The 21,089-nt window shown below is 38.4% G+C and overlaps 1 protein-coding gene across 4 annotated transcripts; it reads right to left on the bottom strand.

The window, feature by feature from the left end:
* Positions 1-163: 163 nt before the first annotated feature.
* LOC144631063 (homeobox protein SIX6-like) lies at positions 164-20,866 on the bottom strand. 4 transcript variants are annotated; one of them, XM_078489441.1, is made up of 3 exons: positions 20,729-20,866; positions 3,875-4,523; positions 164-656 (listed from the first exon to the last, which is right to left on the bottom strand). In XM_078489441.1, the coding sequence occupies exons 2-3, from the start codon at positions 4,447-4,449 to the stop codon at positions 518-520; spliced, it is 714 nt and encodes a 237-aa protein (XP_078345567.1). In that variant the 5' UTR covers positions 4,450-4,523; positions 20,729-20,866; the 3' UTR covers positions 164-517. The 4 variants fall into 4 exon arrangements, with proteins under 4 accessions (XP_078345567.1, XP_078345570.1, XP_078345566.1 ...); XM_078489444.1 differs by lacking the exon at positions 20,729-20,866 and adding an exon at positions 12,820-12,965; XM_078489440.1 differs by lacking the exon at positions 20,729-20,866 and adding an exon at positions 8,850-9,118.
* Between the last annotated feature and the right edge of the window lie 223 nt (positions 20,867-21,089).

The raw sequence follows: 21,089 nt of genomic DNA on the forward strand, positions 1-21,089 counted from the left end.
CGCGTATTACTGTCATATAAATTACAAGAGAACAGTACATACTTATTGTATTCGAACAACTTTACTATTTTCTCTGTCATTCCTTCTCTTTAAAACTAACGATAGCGACTTAAAGAACCGTCGCATCATCAAAACATGGAAATGTCAGCCACATTGTGTTGAATTTCTTTTTTTTTCTTTTTCAAGTCGTTCAACATCCAGTAGCCCTGTACGAAAAGATTTTATGTTACAAGAACTGCGCAGACCGCATATTATATTTATATATTTGAACATTTACAACGATATTCTCTGTACAACAATTCAAAATTTGGCAATAAACTTTATGTAGCTTTTTCAAGTGTTCTTCTGCGTGTGTCTTTTTTTTAAGAGAGAGTTCCACTCCGGTTGTGACTCCACAAGTTCCATATTAAATATTATCCACAGCGTTTGTATTTCGTTTCCTGAAGTTAACCGTCCTCTGCTTCTCTCTTTGATTGTTCGAAAGCGTTGTTTTTCAATTTTTTTTTTCTTCTGAGTTTCACTCGCCTTTGCGTAGATCGTCCGTTGAACTGGAAATTGGTGAATTTTTTAGCCCGCGAAAGTCTTCCATAGCTTTTCCCTCTGGAGAAAAACTCCCCTTGCATTGCGATAGGTGTTGACCTTGTTGTTGGTTCATTCTGCGAAGGGAAATAATGAAATAAATGATAAGTGATTTAGGACTGAACTCATCGGATTACATAGGTTTTCACTGGGGTGAAAATTAAAAGAAATCAGCGGATAATTCCTGGTAATATAATCGCTGCAGGCAGTGTGCATCTGTGATTTGCCTGCCGCCTGCATGAATAGGCTTTCAACTTTAAAAAGAACAAATGTATCGTGCTCGATTGCTGAAATGAGAAGCTATTCTCCAGGCGTTTCATTTGTTATAATGAAGAACGAGGCATGTGGTCGGCAAAAAAGTAATTTATTGTGGATTTCGATGTATTGTAAAACTGGCTTGCAGCATTTATCAAGCGATTTAAAAAAATTCTAAGTCGCGCCAAGCTAACATGTTGTTGTAACTCTAAATGAACATGAAATATAAACATCCAAGCCAAACAACTTCATTTTCTCGACGCACGCGTGTAATTACAGGAGAATAAGCGGGGTTTTCCATTTGAACAATTCAGACCTACAGAGTCGAGAGTAAGTGTTTAATTGAAAGGACTGCCTATAAATTTGAGACGGGATGAAGTTTCGTGGCGGATCGAATACAGACGGGTAACACCTTAAGTTCGGGGTGCATGTACACATGGTGTTCAAGCACCTATATTTCCGTGCAACTTCCATTCAGCTACAGAAACAACGACATTCAAAAACTCTTTTGAAAGAATCACCTCGTTCATTAACAACCGAAACTGATTTCTTAAAGCCTCTAATGAACAAAGGAACTCGATTCAAGAAAATTGTCATTGCTGAGAAATACACCGCGTTACCAAAACAACGTAACTTTGCAAAATAATATTTATTGTTAAAAATCGGACACCACCGTATGAATAAGAGAAATAAACTCTTAAACGACATTAGGCCATTGGCTTTGAAGATATTTTCTGTGTACTCGCGCTCAGCCAATATCATATAAAACAGATATCACTGTTTTGTTTGCCCATTATCACTTATTTTTCGGTTGTATTCGGGAAAGCGATGTTGTTGAATGTGTCTTTAACTGGAGAAATAAATTAATGATTCTTTTTTTTTTTGTCGCTCAGGCACTAAATGTCAAAGTAAAAAGTAGCTAAAACAGCAGAAAAAGATGAAAAGTAAACACTTTTTAAAAAGATTTTGTTCGTGGATTTGGAGATTTAGTAGATGCGATCAAAATTCGCTAAAACAAATTTTTTTATTAATACACTTCACCATAACATATGTACCGTGAAAAAGGAAGCAAGACAAGATTTATTAATGAACCGGACTAAAGCCATTATCTCGGCGCACTTTTTTCTTGTTAAGTTATATAAACTTGGGCGTGAAACTGTCTGCCTGAAAGGCCTAATGGCATTAATGATACTTATCACTATACACTCACTCAATTTGACAATTCCCTACTCCTAAACTAGGTGCAAATGATTTTCATTTGTACTCAACAAAGACCTCTCGATTTTCATAACAGAAGACGAAGAGAGCGCGCTTCCGTGCCAAGCAAACAGACGATCTATTTGTTAAAAACAATTGCCGGCCGAATTTTGGATCCCCGGTGGATAACAGTGTGCTTGTGAAAGTAGGTTTCGCCGCTAGACTACCGAGTCAAACGATAAATTAGAAACTGTAGCGCAGTTTATAAACCTGCGGTGTTGCAAGAATAAAATTTGATGGACATTTTTCTGCAGAGAGGAGGGAATCAGTGGCAGAGTATCGATGTTCGTATCAGTAAAACTTCATTCAAATAAATACTTCATTAGTTCTCAAAACAGACTTACTGCGCGATTTGGAGATTACTATAACGTTAAATTCATTCACACCGCAAACACATAAGTTCAAAACAGCAAAACGGAAAGCTTGTATTTATTAAAAGGCCGAGTCAAACAAACACTCCAACATATCCAAATGTTAAGGAATGTCTAGAAGAAAAATGTAATGTTTTTCTTTTCTCGTTTTCTGTTTACAGATAACATTAGGATTTGCAAGGCAACGTTTTAAATACCGCACAATCCGCCCCGTCTGCGTCAAGAAAATGAGTTTAATTAATATTTTAAGCTTTCACGTCATTTAGTTTTAATGTTTGCTTGCTAAATGCAAAACCTTGTTATCACCTTTTCACGTTGTAAAAGTTTGTCAAAAGTGCGAGTGCCTCCCACTTCACACTTTATATCGGCAGTGTTTGAACGTTAAAAAGATTACATTCATCTCGTTCGTCTTCTCCTTCTTCTCGCACTCTCGCCAATTTTTACTTTTTTGTATCTTTCGTCGTCCACGATTAAAAACAATTTAAGAAAGATAGAATTACAATTTCTGGCGAGCCATCAGCAATGTGCCCGCGCGTGAAAAAATAAAAACCCAATCCATTTGCCTCCGTAATGCCCCCAAATAGTTATTAGATGAAAATACGGTAAACAAATAAGCAAATGTGGCTCATAATCCTATCTAAGTACCTAAGAAAATTATCAAATATTCCTTGCGAAAACAAATGAGAGTAGAGTGGAATTTAAGAGATGCTACACAATTCCGGAAAATCTCAGGGGAAACGGTATCTCGATCAATTTCCTTCGTCAGACGAGTGTGTATAGCACGGTGATGATACGGATGAAAACCATGTGTACAATTTATATGCGATATGCGCGTGTTATTGTACACACATTTCGCTGGCGCCACGTTCATCGAGTACAATGCGATTGAGGCTTTTTCTCGTTTAAAGTAAAACGCTTCTGAATAAAGGAAAACAAATGCGAGTCTTTGAAACAAATAGCGATAGGTCTGTTTCGAGCTGTTGACCACATGCCTCTATAAAATATACACACTGTCACCGAGCTGACTATCAATGGTCTTATCCGTGCGGTGTGTATTTCAGGATTAAGCGTTGTTCTACCCCATCTGTTATGCTGCAAACCACCTAAACCAATTTGAGAGAAGTGCGGAGTTTTTGTGTGACGGAAGCGACCGCGAAACCCTCATAAAAACAGTCATGAATCGCATTTTCACCACTAAACTTTATCCTAATTTGACCGTTTCCGTTTCAAACGTGCTGAGCTGTGCTGAGATTTGAGCTTTTGGTGGCGAAAAGGGAATTTTCGTTGAGAGGATTTCCATGTTTAGCTTTGCGTACTAAGGTAAAATCAACAAACGGCACTAGACCCAGACGGAACGAAAGCAAAGCTGCTAAAGCGAAAATTTGCAAGTTGTAAGAGTTAGATTTTGTTACCTGTTTTTAGCTGCTGCAGCGCGATCTCTTTGCCGTCTATTTTTAAACCAGTTCCCAACTTGTGTCGGTGTGAGGCCGGTGGCTTGCGCCAGTTCGCGCTTCTTTGTCGGGTTCGGGTAGGGATCCTGAAGATACCACTCGCGAAGCAAACTTCTCGTCCTCTCCTTGAAACAGTGCGTTTTCTGCTCTCCGTCCCAAATTGTTCTGGGAAGAGGGAACTTCTTGCGAACGCGATACTTATCGACAGGTCCTAAGGGTCTCCCTCGAAGTCTCTCAGCCTCCTGGTAGTGTGCTTCTAACCACATCGCTTGCAATTTGGCATGTGAATCTTTACCGAAGCGATGCGTCTCCAATATGTGGTATAAGTCCCGGAAATTTCCCATGTGAAAGGCCACAATGGCTCGCGCTCTGAGCACGCTTTCGTGTTTGCTCAAGGCTTCTAACGTTCCAGGGGCCACTGGCAAGGACCACAGAAATCTGGCCAACCGCTCGATGTCACCGCTTTCCTCCAGAGTTTCGCAGACCTGTGCGATCTGCTGCGGCGTGAAGCTCAGGGCTGGAAGCGGAGCAAACATCACGCCGGTCGTGTACGGGTTCTCCTTCTTGGTAGCCGTCTATTAAGGCTAAATGCAGGGGTGTGGTAATGTCTCTGTAAAGTGTCAGTATTTATCAAGAGGGTTAGAAACATGGGGTATATTATCGCTAAGATCGAGTATTACGTTTGTTAAACTCTAGCTACCTGATTGGCGTGCAAAGCTCTAATTACAAGCCTGCTATGGCAACGGTGTCAATCATTACCACAAGGTGTTATTAACTCGGCCTAAACAATGTTCAGGGCAGATGGGAAATAAACTACAGATATCGGATAACACTTCTTCAAGTTGTGAAGCCTAAAGTGTAAAAACAACCGCAAGAAAGTTTCCTTTAAGCCAAACTTTCCAATAAGCGTCAAAACTGACTTGAAGTGGGCGTTAAGAAAGAACCTCTCAATTAATCGTCCATTGTATGCTAAAGTTTCTCGTTATCGTTTTCACTGACAGATGTTAGGCAGAAAATCACATATCACCATAAAAAAGCTTTACTGGGGGATGGGTTCAAAGAGTTTCGTCTCACACCGTTAGACGAATACAGATTCTCACTCTGATAACACCACACAAAATTCTCTTACTGTGACAAAGAATGGCAATACTCATCACCTTGAATAGTTGATATAATCGAAAGCTAAACAATGTAAGAGGTATGCGCGAGTTGGCCCCGATTGAAATTTAAACGTTATAGGCCTTGAGTGACATGATCGTTTATCTATCATATTGAGTTCGATGGATTATAACCAAAGTTCGTGCGAACAATACGTGAGATGTCTTAGTTGTGTGTGTTAGCCCACGCCTCCACACATATGAACTTCGCATTATCTCCCGTCTTTCCGGGCCAAGTCGATTTAGCTCAAATCGTGATCTGCACGCTGTGCCTATTGATCGAGATCCAGACGGCCGGCCATTTTTTAATGCCTTTCTGTTTTCCCGCGAGTCAAGCTCTCGCTAATTGAGTGAGTCCTAATTGCTTTTCCCAGCATTACATGTACACAACGACAAAATACGGTTATAAACGCGACGTTTTGGCTCGACAATACACGATTGTTATGAAGAATAATTTTTTCAGTGACTTTGTATAGCTTCACAAACATGGGTTTTTTCAATCAACGGAGCCATAATATGCCTAAATCTGGCGTCTCGTTGGGTGCAGTAATTATTTTCCATGTAAAGAAATATACAGTATTGATATCGAAGCTTATCTACAGGTCATGCACAAACACCGTTATGAATATAATCTCCGAATGAGATGGTCTCCTCATGCTCGAGAACAGCGGGTTAACATGGCCACGTTTAGCGATAGTTCTGATAGATAAATGCTTTTTGAAAATGTGTCATCTGTCCGATTAACATAAAATTAAGCTCTACCGGAATAAAATCAGGTTCGAGATTTTGTCAATTGGCAACGTGCTGTGCCCGGCAAGAGGAATCAAAATCTCAGCGCACGGCTTCGCCAAGGGCAAGCACACAGCTGTGAGAGGCTAGACATTAAAAATGCATCAAGGCAAACAAGGAATTAAAAGTAAATTGCCTGTTGAAACTGAAAAAATATATATATATATATACAAAGTAAACCTTTAAAGACTTACATTACTTCTTGCCGAGTCCGGGTTCCGTTTCCCTTTAGTAGATGTGGCTGAACATGTTATTATTATTGTTGTGTTTATTTGCGACGTTTAACTTTCTGATATATTTGGACAAAGAAAGAAAACAAAAACGCGAAAGCTCATTAGCGAACAAGCGTTCCTCGCGTCAAGACTGATGAGTTCTATCTGTTTGGTGCCACCACCTCACTTTGAGTGAAAGAAATTCTTGAGCTTTATTGTTTCGCAGTTTATAAAGTCGTGTAGTGGCTACGTCAGAGGAAAATGCTTTATCCCTGCTCGATATAGGTAGCAAATATAAGCAGTTTATTGTTTGCTCGTCAAGAAAAGAAATATTGGCCCTTGTTCAGCTGTTTAGCGACCCGCCGTGCCATTTACAACTCGCTGTGTAACCTCCCCGGATTGTCAAAACAACCATTTTATGTCTATGTAAACAAGCTCGGGCAAAAAAAAATCGTCGCAAAAGGTACGCTCCTCTCACGCACGGATAATCTCTAAGGCATTCAGGGTCGTCCTGATGTCAATTGAATAGCGAATAGTCCTGGGTTCACCGAATAACAGACCTAAAAGTATAAACACCTTATTATTGTCACTAATGATTTGCCAAATGTGTCATCTGCGAATGAAAAGTAATTAATTTCGACAGCGAACCCACACGAGATGAAGGCCATATTTGCATACGTACTTCATCCACTCCACTAAAAAGGCGATTCGATGTTTAGTGCGTGCTTAGCCTTTCGCGATATTCGATTCGGTGTTAGATTTCCCGGTATACCTATACTGCTAACTTTTGTCTAGCGGATCGAATTTATCGATCTAAAGTATTGCAAATACAAAAGCGGACTTTGTTCCGTTGTGAGTATCGAGGCTGGAGTACTGTTTAAGAGCTTGACTCGAGGATCAAACACTTCTCCTTATGCGGTCATAGTTTTAGATGGAAATGTGTTGTAAGCGACCTACTAAATAAGGGCTTTAGATAGTGAAACCATTTGGCAAAATATTTACAGAAAACTACAAATAAACGCACAGAAGAATAGTTCGTGAGCGCTCAGTGATCCAAGAAACCACACCACTCACACAAACCACATGGAATTGTTGTTTTCAACCAAGATAGAACTTTCGAGCGAAAAAGAGCTCAAACCGACTTTCAATTTTTTTTAGTTGGCAATTACAATGATTAGAACAGGCAAAAAAATCAAAAGAATTTTTAGTTGATTTTGTCTAACTAAACAAAATCATTTGTAATTTCTGCATTGCCGAAACCTCATGTGTGTACAGACCTTAAAGAAATCACAACTTCTTCCCGCCAAAGCACGTCAAACAGTAATGCAAACGATTTAAATGAATAGCAACTTTCTTTTTTTCAATTATAATCACATACAAATGAACGGCACATTCATTCAACGCCATCAAAATTACTTGGACGTTTAGGCGATAAAACATTGTTTCCCCATCTGGCAATCCGCTTGCTCTTGTTTAGCGGAAAGTACTGATTAAAGAAGACACCAAAGCGATGTAACTTAAATAATCAATCTACCAAAAGTTTACTGCACTCAGAGAAAGTTCATGAACAAGTAGTGCACAGAGAAAACTCTAAGTCCTTCGCCACCACTAATAAGCAAATTTTAAAACGCATGCTATTGTGTTAGTGTCTACTTTCATAAATCATTCATGGAAGTGTTTTCAAATTGTAGTTTGGCTTCTGAAAGAGAACTTATTGAGGCCAAAAGTCAATAATTTAATGTCCAAATTGAACGATGAAGCAATGAAATAGACAGATCTTGTCTCGCACCGAGGCAGGCGGTTTACATGTCGAGAAAGCGGAAAAACGTCAGGGATGCACATTGAAGTGATGTTAACACGAAAGACAATTCTCGAACTGCATGCCACTAAAGGTGTACTTTGAAACTAAGGAAACGAGACGAAAAAAAAATCTGCAACTGGTGACCGTCTGTACCAGCAGATGAAAAAGAAAGAAAATTAAGATTGAGAAACATTTTTCCGAAGATAATCGAAATACCAAACGCGAATCAATGAACAATTCTGCGAAGAAGGTGAACTATATTGAGCAAGGTGAATTTAAGAAGTATGACGACATTGCAAGGCCGTCGACAAAATGCTAAATCGTCATTTGTCTCATGCGACAATTGCAGATGACTGGCTATGAACGAAAGGCAAAAAAATAACAAATGTACGGTGACGATCTTGACAAAATTTTTGACCGTAAAATAAAGCACAAATCAGTTGGGGGCGGGGAAGCTTTGTCCAAAAGTGTTCACAAAACTCTCAAACTGATCAGGCGGCATATAACTGCATGACTTCACGGCATCGCTAAAAATATCTTTCGAGTTGGATTTCCTTTGCCGTCTTGTAAGTGCGAAAATAATGTGGTTGGCTTGTTTGCTCACGAGCTCTAAATGTGCCCTTGTTTACATACTTTTCAGTTAATCGACTTCCGATTTCACTTAGCACTACGGATTTATCCTTCTAGGCTTCAAGATGAAAATACCCGCGGTGTGAATGTTCTCTAATCCAACGTGTACACTACACCATTGTTGCCGAAGCCGTTTCCCGCGAAACAGCCCGACGCAGCGAAGCAGTATGTTTAGTTACTTGACCTGATAGCCTCAATGTTTGGCCAACTTTTTGAAATAAGTCTTTGTTTGTACTCAAAACGCATCAAGCAGCCACGCGGTTCGGTTAACTTTCGCAATGTACTTGCCTACATACAATAAAATCCAAAAAATGTGTTGGCGTCAGAACAGAAACGCATTTGCTTACCTCGCCTGATATGAGATCTATTTCACTCTCGAGAAGCTCCGTACGGCAGCAGTGTCAGAGTAATCGTTTCAGATAACGTTCGCTGATTAACTTTCGAGCCGTTCACTTCACGCACCCGCTAACAATAGGCAAATGTTTTTTGGGCGTGCTTTGCTTCCAGGAGATAAAAGCCCCAGCTCGGGGGGTTTGCTTCCAAACAATGACTATACAAACAGACTGAGAATTAGACAAAATATCGAACACAATATCAAGCCGTTCTATTACAACTAACTACCACTTGTTACGCTCCTAATTGCTTTTACTGTCATATGTAAATGATAGGACATAATAGAGCTCCGCTTGCTATTCACCGAGCGGATTATGCAATTCAATCAGCCCTTCAGCTTATCAAGCCCTTTGTACGAGCACAATGGCCCGTAATGTTAAACAACAAAAGGTTTAATGTTGTTAAGCATCCATCGTATCTAGAAGCTTTCCTATTTGCACGCCGTATCCCACTGGGAGCAGTAATATACTCCAATAAAGAACAATGAGGGGCCCTTCTAAATCAAATGTCATTGCTGGTACTAATGACTCGCACTGGTGTGCCAATGGGCTTGTTTGAATTAACATTTAAGAAGTGATACGCCCACTGTATTATCAAGCAAATTTCGTCTTCTTTCAAGCCGTTACGAGCATTTCAACGGGATTAGCTAAATTGCCGTAAAGACCTCGCTTTGATAAGAGTACACATGCAAGATTGAAAACGCGCTGGGCAAATCATGAGCGAATTAGTGAATCGCTTGCGATTCGCTCCTTAATTTTCTTGCGGGTGCAGTTTCATTCTGACATCCGTAGAATCGTCTCGGGTATAAATTTTTCGGTAATTATAGAGTGGTGAAGAATCTCATTAACCTTAGACTATTTTTAAAGCTGGCGAGTGCTTTACCAGCGTGGTCAAAGATTGATTTAATAACGACCATGTTTTGACAAAAAAAAGAAACATATTCCTTGTCCATTTGACAAGATGGTGCCTTATCGGAAGCTATCATGTCTCTGACGATAGTGAATGTATAAACGGTTGCTTTACGTGAGAACAGTCCTTAGAAAGATAAATAGCCTTATCGATGACTCGAGTCTATTAATGATACTAATAGAAACAGTTCTCCCACAACAAATAAAAGTAATTTTTTTCACGCATCGCCAACGGTGCGCGCGATCACGCAAAGGTATTTTTCACAGCATATTACATAGGATGAACCGTTAGGGCTCTAACAAGGTTTACTTAGCTATAAATCAAAATCAAACAACAGATTTCGATAGAGAAGCTGTACATGTGTTTTATATTTCCAAATGACCTACACCAACTATATACCTAAGTTCACCCACGGGAAAGAAGTGATAGGCCTAATAGCGTGATGCTACGACACGCGAGCATTAATACAGCTTCGGCGACTCGCTGCTTGTATCAGACCGGGTGCAAAAAGCATCCTTTACGCTAGATATGAGCGATTCTGATAAAATTCCAGATACCTAGGGAAGGAGAGTGGATACTGAGCGCAAGGTGCTTAAAGCCAGGTGGCTTTGCCGCAAAACGTAACGTCCGATCAAGTGATTGAGTGACCTACGGCTCGGTAATTAACTCAGCTGAAAATAAATCTCTTGAGGACGTTTAACTTTAATGATCGTTCTAACACGCTAACATGCTATTCACGAGACGAGTCGCCATGACGGCATGGAGACTAGCAGAGACAGTCCTTTCACTCGAACAACCATGTTCCGTGTGTAGTCTGGCAAAGGCAAAACTCCGAAAACTATAAAAAGTCGAAGTTTCCATGTTAAACATTAATTAAACTAATATCAAGCATCTCATGACCTAGTGGTGACTCGGCGGGAGGTGTACAGAACACCATAATAAAATTTAATTCGTGAAGATATATTTAACTGCGTGATTACAACATCGTAAACTGAAGAAGAGTATCACTTCCTTTCAATTCTAGACCAAGTCACAAGCAACAGCCCCTGTTCTAAATCCAGCTTCATCAATTAACTTAGTCGAGAATTGCTATTAATGTCAAAAACACGGATAATTGTAGCCCGTTAGTGATCGCGGCATGCAGTCCAACTAATTATATTAAGAAGAACCTGATTTCCTTCTCCTGTATTTATATTTTGACTTCTTATTATGATACATGAAATAATACTGCGAATGTGATACTTTTTGTTTCCGTGATCTTACAAAATTGACTTCCCGTGGTCTTGACTTTAATGAATAGAAGATTAGACAAAACCGGGAGCCCGCTTAGTGTGTGGTTCGCTCAATTATAGTTTTTCTTCGTTATTTCTCGTGACACGTGTGATTCAGTTCATCGCCATGGGCAACTTCCACAAGGCACTTGCCTACGTAAAAACGTTCATCTTTGAAGACACGCATTTTTTCAAGCCAATTCCTAGAGCATTCCTGAAAATTCGGCTTTAACAATCAGAATTATTTCTCAGCTAAGCCACATGGGTGGTAAATTGCTTAAAGTAGTCAAAGCCAGCCTTTGCCCCATGCTAGTGGAAGTAATCTCGCACAATTTGTTTCATTACTTTGCAATAAATTCCCATCTTCGTATTTTGGTTCGGTGCAACACAGACTATTATTAAGTGGTCCTGGCAGTATTATTAAAGAGTCTAAAGTTTAATGAGAAAAATAAGTAGTGTTATTGCATTAGGGTGCGGCGAAATGGAATAGAAATTGACGACCAGCCATATATACCAGGCCGTTATGTATAACGGAATCTGTGCCAACGGAAAGCGCGAACAAGATTTATACGCTCTGGACAAAAGCACGGAAATTCAAATTAAAAGTTAAAAATGGAAATGATAACAAGACTCCGCGGGTGTAAAAGTTGGATGAGGAAAACACTTAAAAAGTGGTTTTCGTTGTTCGTCATCGGTGAGTCATTTGCATAGTTGCGGTTTAGAGTTTAATATACTTGTTCACTAGACTTGATTTCATGAGAAACCAGCAAGGTCGGCACTAACTTAAAAGCTAATACTTATTGTGCCAAAAGCTACGCTATTAAATATATATGAACTCGACTCCGTTTTGTTGAGCATTGAATTCTGAGACCAAAACGCCAGCACAAGGAAGTCGGCTACCCTTGTAACTTTTGACTTGATTGTTTTTATGCTAAGAAAAGAAATGTTTATTTTAAAAACCAGATTGGCTGCTTTGAATTTCGGGGACAAGATAACGCACGTGCTTTTCAAAAGGAAAATGATCCCGTATAATTAACTTAAAGATACAGGTGATTATCATTTTGTGCAAGAAAATTAAAGTCCTTAAAGTTCTAACACACCGGAGTTGATGGCTGTTTCATTTTAATTGAAGAGTGCTTCCTCTATTCTACTTTTGACCGGCTTCCAGGTTTAGGTTATTCTTAGATCGCCAAAGACGTAAGACAGAGTGATAAATAGAAGATAGTTAACAATAGTGTTCATACATCTCAACACAAAGACGTCTGCAACGCACTTAATCAATAAAATAAGTGATTTTCCATCAGCTAAATCAATACTGTGTATTGAGAAAGAAGGGGCATATTGCATTCGGAATAAAAACTAGCAACTTTAAGCCGTTCGCTGATCTAAGCTGCACTGTTTTACCAAAGCAAACAACGGACGATCATTGGAGTCAGAAAAAAAAAACGCACAGTAAATAAAGATAAGCACACGAAACTCAGAAGAAAGAGCGAATATTTCCACTATATTTGCCAGTAAATATTGCTACATGTCGGGCAATGATAGGATGTTTCTCAACTATACGGCACGCGTACCATGAACATTCTGGAACTAAAATAAACTGAGATAACACTGCAATCATGCACCTTTGAAGATATTTGCGTTTTTTTTTTTCATGCCCTGATTCCTAAGAAAATTTCGTTGATCGATGGGGCAGATAAAGTAGTATTACAATAAAATTTCAATATAAAAGGTTTATACTCACGGAAAAGAAGATGAAATTCGACTGCCAGTGATGAAGATCAGGTAGTGAGCGAAGGGAAACTAAACGAACTTAACTGTATGTTTGTGTTGACTGAATGGCTGTGTCAGTGGCACTAACGAACCCGCAGCCGTTTTAAACACATATAGTTTGTGAATGAGAGAGCGGGCCTTTTATATAAACGGAAATATCTTCTTAAATTAGGCGGTGGAGGGGTCGGTTTCGATACGGCCGATATTGATTCGACATGGACTTCCCTTTATAAGGGCCATGCAAACCAGAACAACTACACTTGTTGTTTGAGAACTGATTGTTTGGTGATTACGATGACGGCAACGATGATCTATTGCTTGAAGTTCTTAAGATAATATAATGACTGTGATAATATCGCTCGGGCTCCACTGTTTCTTGACACGAGTGATGTTGTCTGAGAATGACTGAAGTTAAATGGCGTGGGAAGGAGCTCGCAGTAGGTCAATATCGTGCGTATCGCACGCTAACTTATACGTCACCGACCTGGTTGTTTTCTCTCAAGGTCGAGAGGTTTTCTGTTATACTGCGTTTTCTTTTAAAAATTAGTGCTGTATCGATGCTGAAACTAGAGTATCATTTCATCCAAAGCGATAACTGAAAATACTTTACAAACGTATTCCTAGCAACTTGAACGAAGCAACTAAATCTTTTTTTCGTGAGAGGCCAGTAAGGGGTTAACTCTGCATACACGACAAAAACAGACGACCAGAGGATATGGAAAGGGTAGATAAACAACACGGAATAACTTTAACGTAGAATATAAAAAAAGTGAAGTGCTTTGGAAACTGATCTTTTCTTTCGATAGATTCTTCAGTAAGACAGATTTGGTTACGTAAGGCTTCTAAATATATTACGATGGTGCAAAACCTAAACCACAGGCAGAACAAACCAAGCCGTATTTATACAAATATATGAGAGAAGCAATATTTTTTCAAAATATTATGACCACAGATTCATTATGCAGTCCTGACGCAGAGAACAAATTGTTTGGTAATACTTCAAACACTAGGTACATCATAATATTACACGTTTTTTTTTCTTATAAAGACGTGAGTTGTGGCTCGTTTGTGACTTTCTTAAAGGTTCTATTCTTTGCCTTACAAGTTTGAGCTCTCTAAAAACGCCGTGCAAACAACCGTAATTACCAATATGTTTTGCTAGCACTGCTGGATAAAAGACAAAAAACACCTAGCAGTTTTCCATTATTTTAAAGACAGGTTTTAATCAAAAAGGAAACCAAAATTGACGTCACCTCTGAAACTTATTTATGAAACTGACGATTCTGTTATGGATGAAATTACCGAATAGTCGGCAGATTCAAAAACGCCTCCGATCCTAACCCGCCCGGTTTCTTTAATGAAATTTTCATAGGAAAAAAACCGCCGCCTTCTTTCGAAAACGTAAGACTGTTCTTTCTTGCATGGAGCATTTTCTCAGGGTCAACATATATCAAGCTACAAGGTGAACAAGAAAACAAACGCTTTTAAGCATCGCACTCCTATGCCAATATTTGGGTAAGGTTTTGCTCTTTTGCCCTCACCCAAATTCCATAGAATTATTCCACGAAACGATGGCCAAAAATGACTTTTACAACAGCATGCACGCGTGTCCACAATAACAGGAAGGCTCAGTTCAATTTACGCACTGCTTTAACTCGCTCAATTAAAGTTTTATTGACAAAATAAAGCTTGCCCGGAATCTTCACGAGAAAACCAGGCTAGGATCACGAACACTTTGCAATCAAGTGATGTTAAGCGCACCGCGGTACTTAATACCGCGCCAAAGTTCCTGTGAGAGATCACGGAAGTGGCCCGGTTCTCACGAGCAAGGATATCTATGACGTGCAAAGCGATAAAAGTCTCCTCGAAAACACTCAATCGCCCAAAGCCGATATTTATTCCTTGACGAAAGCTGCTATTTAAAACACAAAACCTGTAAACAAGAATGAGTAAGCAAAACTAGAGATACGTATATTTAGCCTTTTGATATCAATATAACTCGCTGGTAAAAATAATTGCAACCAGAAGTAGAGCTTGATATTATCTAGCTTGCAAGTCAATTCAACGCATTGCGGTGGCGAGGAGAACTGGGAAAATAAATTAAAAGAGAAGGAAAAAGTCGAGAACAATTATACTAATTGTTGCTCACTGCAAATTGCGGCCGCGACCACCGCGATTTGAGGTTTAGCAGTTTCATGGGTTGGCAGTTTCAATGCCTTTCTCAGTGATATTATGCCTCAGCGACATGACTACAACAGAATCACATGACACTTCAGTGAAGTCATGAAACACAGAAATCATGCAATCATCCACTTAACATTATTTATTTCTGGGTATTGTCACGAATCCAAATTTTAGTTATCTTGCATGTGCTTGGAAGACAGAGTTGACCGTTTCTCTTCGCACTTTTTCTGGTATAGAATAAAATAAGGCCAAGACACGGCGTTTTGTTATGACCCAGGCCTGGTATCCACTTCACATATTTGTCATGGGTGACGAAGTGAGGCAAAAATACGATTAGAACTTGTTTTGATCACAACACGTCAAGAGCAATACTTGAAAAGCCTTTTAGTGGTTGAATGTCTGTATTTGGCCCGCGTCTTCGTGTTGGTGCTATGTAATCACGTGATGCAAAAGCAACAGAAACGACCGCAATATTAAAAAAAAAAAATCCTGATGGTATTTGGGGATTTTCTTTGTAGACGGTTTTGGAATGCTTTTTATGGTTACAGTTCAGTAAGAGGGGTAGGTTTCCGTGCACCCTCGCACGAAGAACTCAAGTAAAGGCACATTACAATTATTGTGACTAAAAAGCTCAAATCATTATGCATCCAATCACCTATATAATGTAGCATGAACAAACTCACTTACTGTTTCTACGGTTAACGGTCTCAAAGTTCAGTACAAAACGTCTACTAGCGATATTAACACATAAATCAAAGATTTATAACCGACCGTCTCTTTCACTGCTTTTACCACAAAATTAGTCGAGGTGTTTGCATTCCAGTTATGGGTGTAACAAAAATCTAGCAAGATGGAGCAAGTAAACGTAACTCCTGATATTTTAAAGCGGCCAATATACTGATCACCAGCAGACCCGATGAAAAAGAAAATTGAAAATCCTTGGCGAGAGAGTACCACAGCTTTTTTTAACAACATCATTTTTTAATCCAAGTCCTTTGTGAAAGAACACTAGCTTCAAAATTAATGCACCTGAAAACATGTCTTGGGGAATAAAGTTTATTGTGTCAAGGTGTCCAAGAAAACGATTTAACAATGACCTCTTTCAGTTGAGAACAGTCACATTCTCATATAAATTTAATGTTAATATAAATTTAAAAGCTGTAAAAAAAATTGCGAGCAAAACCAAAAAACAGTCAATTATGTCTACAGGATAACAATCTCTATTAGAATTTTCAGTAAACTAGAAGTGGAAATTTACGGTTAGAACAAACGTTTCATTTCCATGGACAAGGCAATTAAGCTGCTTATTTAATAATCCCGTTTGATGCTGATAAGATCAAAGTAAATACTTCAACTTAATTACAAGCTAAAAGTGTGTTATTAAAAAGAATCATTCATAAAGTTACTTACAGACTTGCAAGTGTAAAATGACTTATAAAAAAAGCGAAGTACGCCATAAAGGGAGGTAAAATATCTCCAATATCACAATAACTAGAGATACTGGGATTTAAAGAATATGTAAATTTAATTGAAAAGTCCAACTATCTTGTCGGTTCTTTACTTCGCAATTTGGCGACTGTGCTTCAAACGGTAGCATTTATAAACGCTCCGTACCAATTATCAGTTTTCAATGTATACATGTGTATAATTTCTCCAACACAAACACACACGTGTTAAAAGACTCCGGTGCGGGATGGACAACTGCAAGCCCGTATTACCGACTTGTATAAGCTTATTAATAAGCTTACTGCACTTCAAAGACCTCCTCTAATTTTAAAGAAATTACAAACTTATCACATGAACTGCAAGTAAATCTAAAGATTTGAAAGCGACGAAAGGCCAAATTGGAAACACTCTAAGTTTCTTATCTTAGTTTTATCTGGCGCCAAGAGCGGCCATTTCAAAAAGTTCGGAACTTTTAAAAAGCAAAATCTCTTTTACTGCCAGACACATTTAATTGTTGGACAGACAAAAAGAATAAGAGATAACAAAGGCAGCGAAAGAAAATAACGTGTTTAATGAAACGTTATTAAAAGCTCACACGACCCAGATATATAGGTAAGGTAAAGCTAAATTGTGAAGAGTATTGAAACTGTTTTAGTACTCAGATTTCTTTGTCTTCTTGTCAAACAATGTTAATCGTGCCACAGGAGTCTGATAATTTACCTTGCTCTTAAAAATAACGAGAAACATGAAGAAAACAGCAATTCGTTTCAGTGAACCCTACCAGGAGTGCTCGAGAAAGCCACAACATTGTCAGTAATAACTACAGAACATGTGATAAAGACCGCAGGGCCTAATGTTCTTGCAGATAAAAACTTTAACTCCTTTCAGCTTTGAGCCTTTGCAGAAACAGGGATTAATTCCGAGCAAATCATAAACCTGGCCCATGGAGAATTCAAATCTGACAAATCAGCTACAATTTTAAATTGGGAAAAATTGAATACCGAACAATGCCACATGAAAGTCCTTTCTGTTCAATGGCCTTTCCTTTATCTTTATGGATTTCACCCACAGAATTCTATTAAAGTTAGAAGCACACTTCAAGACTGATTATTTGGCAGATGAACTAAGCCGATTTCTTAGCGAACTATAATTAACTCAGTTTAGAGAAACGTTTCTATATAACTTTGTAATGAGGCTTTGTTCGCTACAAGAATCAGGTGGTAAGCTAATGTGATTGACCCTCTAACTTTTAAAGGACTTAATTAAGCTAATATTCCCAAACCATATTCTCCCAGGGAGTTACAATTATGCAAAATACAGGACTCGGGTGTAAACATGTTTAAGACTATTTTGACTATGTCAGTTAAGAAGTTGTGAGGTGATTTTTGACATTTTATCGCCGGTTAGGTTAAAGTGACCATATCAAACACTAAAACTCTTCATGTCCACAGGAAGTTATTACAAAGTCTCTGAGCTCATTTTTGTGTCTCCATAGATTCAACCTGGCAGGCTAACAGCTTTAGGACTTTCCCCTAATACCTCCCCTCCCATCCACAGCAAGGATAGACTACCCTTGCAGGCGTAACCTACTGCGACATACATAGAACCAAGGAAGGATGAATAGATAAAGACATTGATTTACCAAGTTGTGCAAACAATCCGCCTAAGTCAAGGTTGCGTTTTCATGTGTAATATCACGACTCAAGACTGTTAACTAAAAATAAACAATTGCAATTCTACTTAACATTTCAAGCTCACTGTAAAACACCTCAGACAGATCTCCAATCCTTTACCTATGCGTTCCCTATGTACAAGAAAAGAAAGTTCTAATTCCACGCCCTTCTCCTTCAGCCGTGCATTGAAAGAGACACGCAACTGAATAAATGATTAAAACGAAGAAGAGTCAGTTTTTGAAAAATTTGAATCTTCCACAGTCGCATCCATTTATTTCTTTATATAGCTGCTACCCATATCAATCCTTCAGAAAGTTTAGTGTTTTACTTTGCCTCCGTAACAAAAACGATTCTTCTGAGTAAGTTTCCTCGAATTTTGAAGACATAGATTCGAGTTAATTTTCTACTAACAAAATATTAATTGAAAACCAGCACTCTTTACTCTCTTAAGAGTGCCATGCAAATTGACAAATTTCCTGAAATGACGAGAACGCACTGCTCAATAGCTTTCATAATTATGTTCACACATTAGGGTTTCTTCCACAGTTTTCAGGGCGACGCAACGAGCAAATTCTACTATAGGTGTCAGAACACCGTAACGTTTTGCATTGTAAGTGTCATTTTTGTGCGATTTAAAGGCCTATTTTTAAACGCTTAGAAAATTGTATCTGTTTGGATACGCCAGCTGAACTTTCAATCTTCAGAAAATTTTGGGGAACGAAATTATTACCGAATTTACGAGCCGCTGTTGCCTTCTGGAAAATCGTAGCTCACCTTTTTTTCGTATCCAAAACGATATTTTTCTCTCTCCGAAAACAACAGGCATTTCTTTCCACATATCACGAAAGTTTGAGGTAAAGAAACTCCAGTTTTTCAAGACACTGTAATCCGAAATTCGGAAGCAATTATTAGATTTCCGAACAGATATTCACCGCGGGGGGTGCAGTTTTAGAAGTTGTAGCCAACCTGTACAGCATCCTATAAAGCACAGTGTGAAACTATTGTTTAACTAGCAAGTAAAGTCTTTATTTAACGAGGGAAGCACTAAAATTGCATAAAAATACTAACAAACCAGTGGTCCTCTAAAATTATTTACAATAAAATATAAAAATACACTATAATACGAATATTAAAACTAAGGATAACCTATGAGACAATATAACGAATAAAAATACAAGAAATACGATCTAAAATATTAAAAAGGTAAAAAGGGTAAAAAGTGTAACTAAATTACAGAATAAAATGATTAAAAAGTTGCTGTTCTTTAAACAGTCTCTTCCAAAGAGAGTTCCTTAAAGATTTAATCGTGGGTAACTCTCGCATAGATAGCAGTATGCCGCTTTCATCTGAGTGGGTACCCGACAGAGTTTCAGCAGTGGACTTAGAGAACCACCTTACACAGAATAATAAAAGCACCACATCAAAGTACTGCTCAACAGCTTTCATTGACGGGGGTCGCACAAAAAACGTTTTATCAAATGACGTAAAAGACTGCCAGAAACACAGTCAACACTTTGTACAAAAGGAATGGTATGAGTATAATGTTCAGAAGCTTTCTGTTTACTAGTCACAAGTCGGAAAATGCCGCAATCCACAAAAATACAAGTTAAAAATACTTGACTACAGTTTTACCTCTAGAAAGGAGGGGTTTAATATTTTCATGTTCAAGCGAATTGGAATAAATTAAAAATAGAGTGTCAAGGATATAAGCAACTGGATCTAATATTTTTAAATTAAAATTTTACTGACTTGTACGAATAAGAACTGTGACATTGAGAAATCCAATAATTTGTCGCAATGTGGTCATCAGTACCAAAATTACGTAAAAGTGTCTTGAAAACACCAAAAAAGTTAGCTTTTAAGACGATATAAATAGCACTTTTCAATTTAGATAACCTTGTATAAAACGCCATTCATTTAATTCTTCCTGCAAATAAGAACGTTTTCAGGCTTTTATTACTCTGAAGACGAATGTCAGTGATCAGGCATCCAAAGGAAAAGAAATTGTGGATTCTAAACACCATTGTGATCATGTGATGATATTACAACTGAAGTCAGTTTATAGATAATGACAGTATTTAAGCACAACTAGCAACGTAATTTTAAGAAAAAGGAAGCTAAATTGAGACTTTTGTATTATGAACGACGTCAACCTATGGTGGTTTTACACTTGAACATATAGACGAAATTCAAGTCCTCTATCGCCACTAAAGATAGTCTTTAAGAGGCAATCTCTTTAAAGACAGCCCGCTATGTTCATATATGATGAGAAGTAATACAAGTAATACAAATGATCAAGCAATGTCAATTAAGGGATAAAACCGTAGGTTAAACATTCTGTATAATAGCGTGGAAAGTGGGAATCAAAACAAAATAATTAACACTCCTTGCAAATGAAAACTCAGTTTGCGTTGCACGTGAACTACAATCGGTGTTTCAGTAAGGCATAGCTTGAAACTGTCTTTACGTAACTGCTTATTATAGTTACCGGAAAGGGTTCACTAGAAGGACAATTAAATGAAGGCGTTGCAGGATGTGAACATATGTATTATGCCCTCTATTTTGTATTAACCTCACCTGAAAGTGGCAATATACGAGTGGGCAAAAAAGCAGACCTTTCTAGGGCAGCTTTATGGTATAACCAGGAGCAAGCTTCAAAGAGATGTCTTGTTACGCACAAAGGAACTAAACGCAACTGACAAAAAACCAATTTAGAAGACGTAACGAATGAAGCGCAACATAAACATTTCGTGAGGGAACCGAAGTGCTTTTACGTTAGTTGTGTAGTGGCACTACGGTAACAGTGAGAAAAGAACATCCGGAATAGACGAAAACACTTCAATGGACACTGAACTGTGAACAGAACAAAACACTTGCTGAGAGGACAAAAGAAAGCCCCGAAGTTAGTAAAAGCCAAAACAGTTTATCATCGCGTGCA

This window comes from Oculina patagonica, chromosome 11 (assembly GCF_052425735.1).
Source record: "Oculina patagonica isolate OP01 chromosome 11, crgOcupat, whole genome shotgun sequence".
Lineage (NCBI taxonomy): Eukaryota > Metazoa > Cnidaria > Anthozoa > Scleractinia > Oculinidae > Oculina > Oculina patagonica.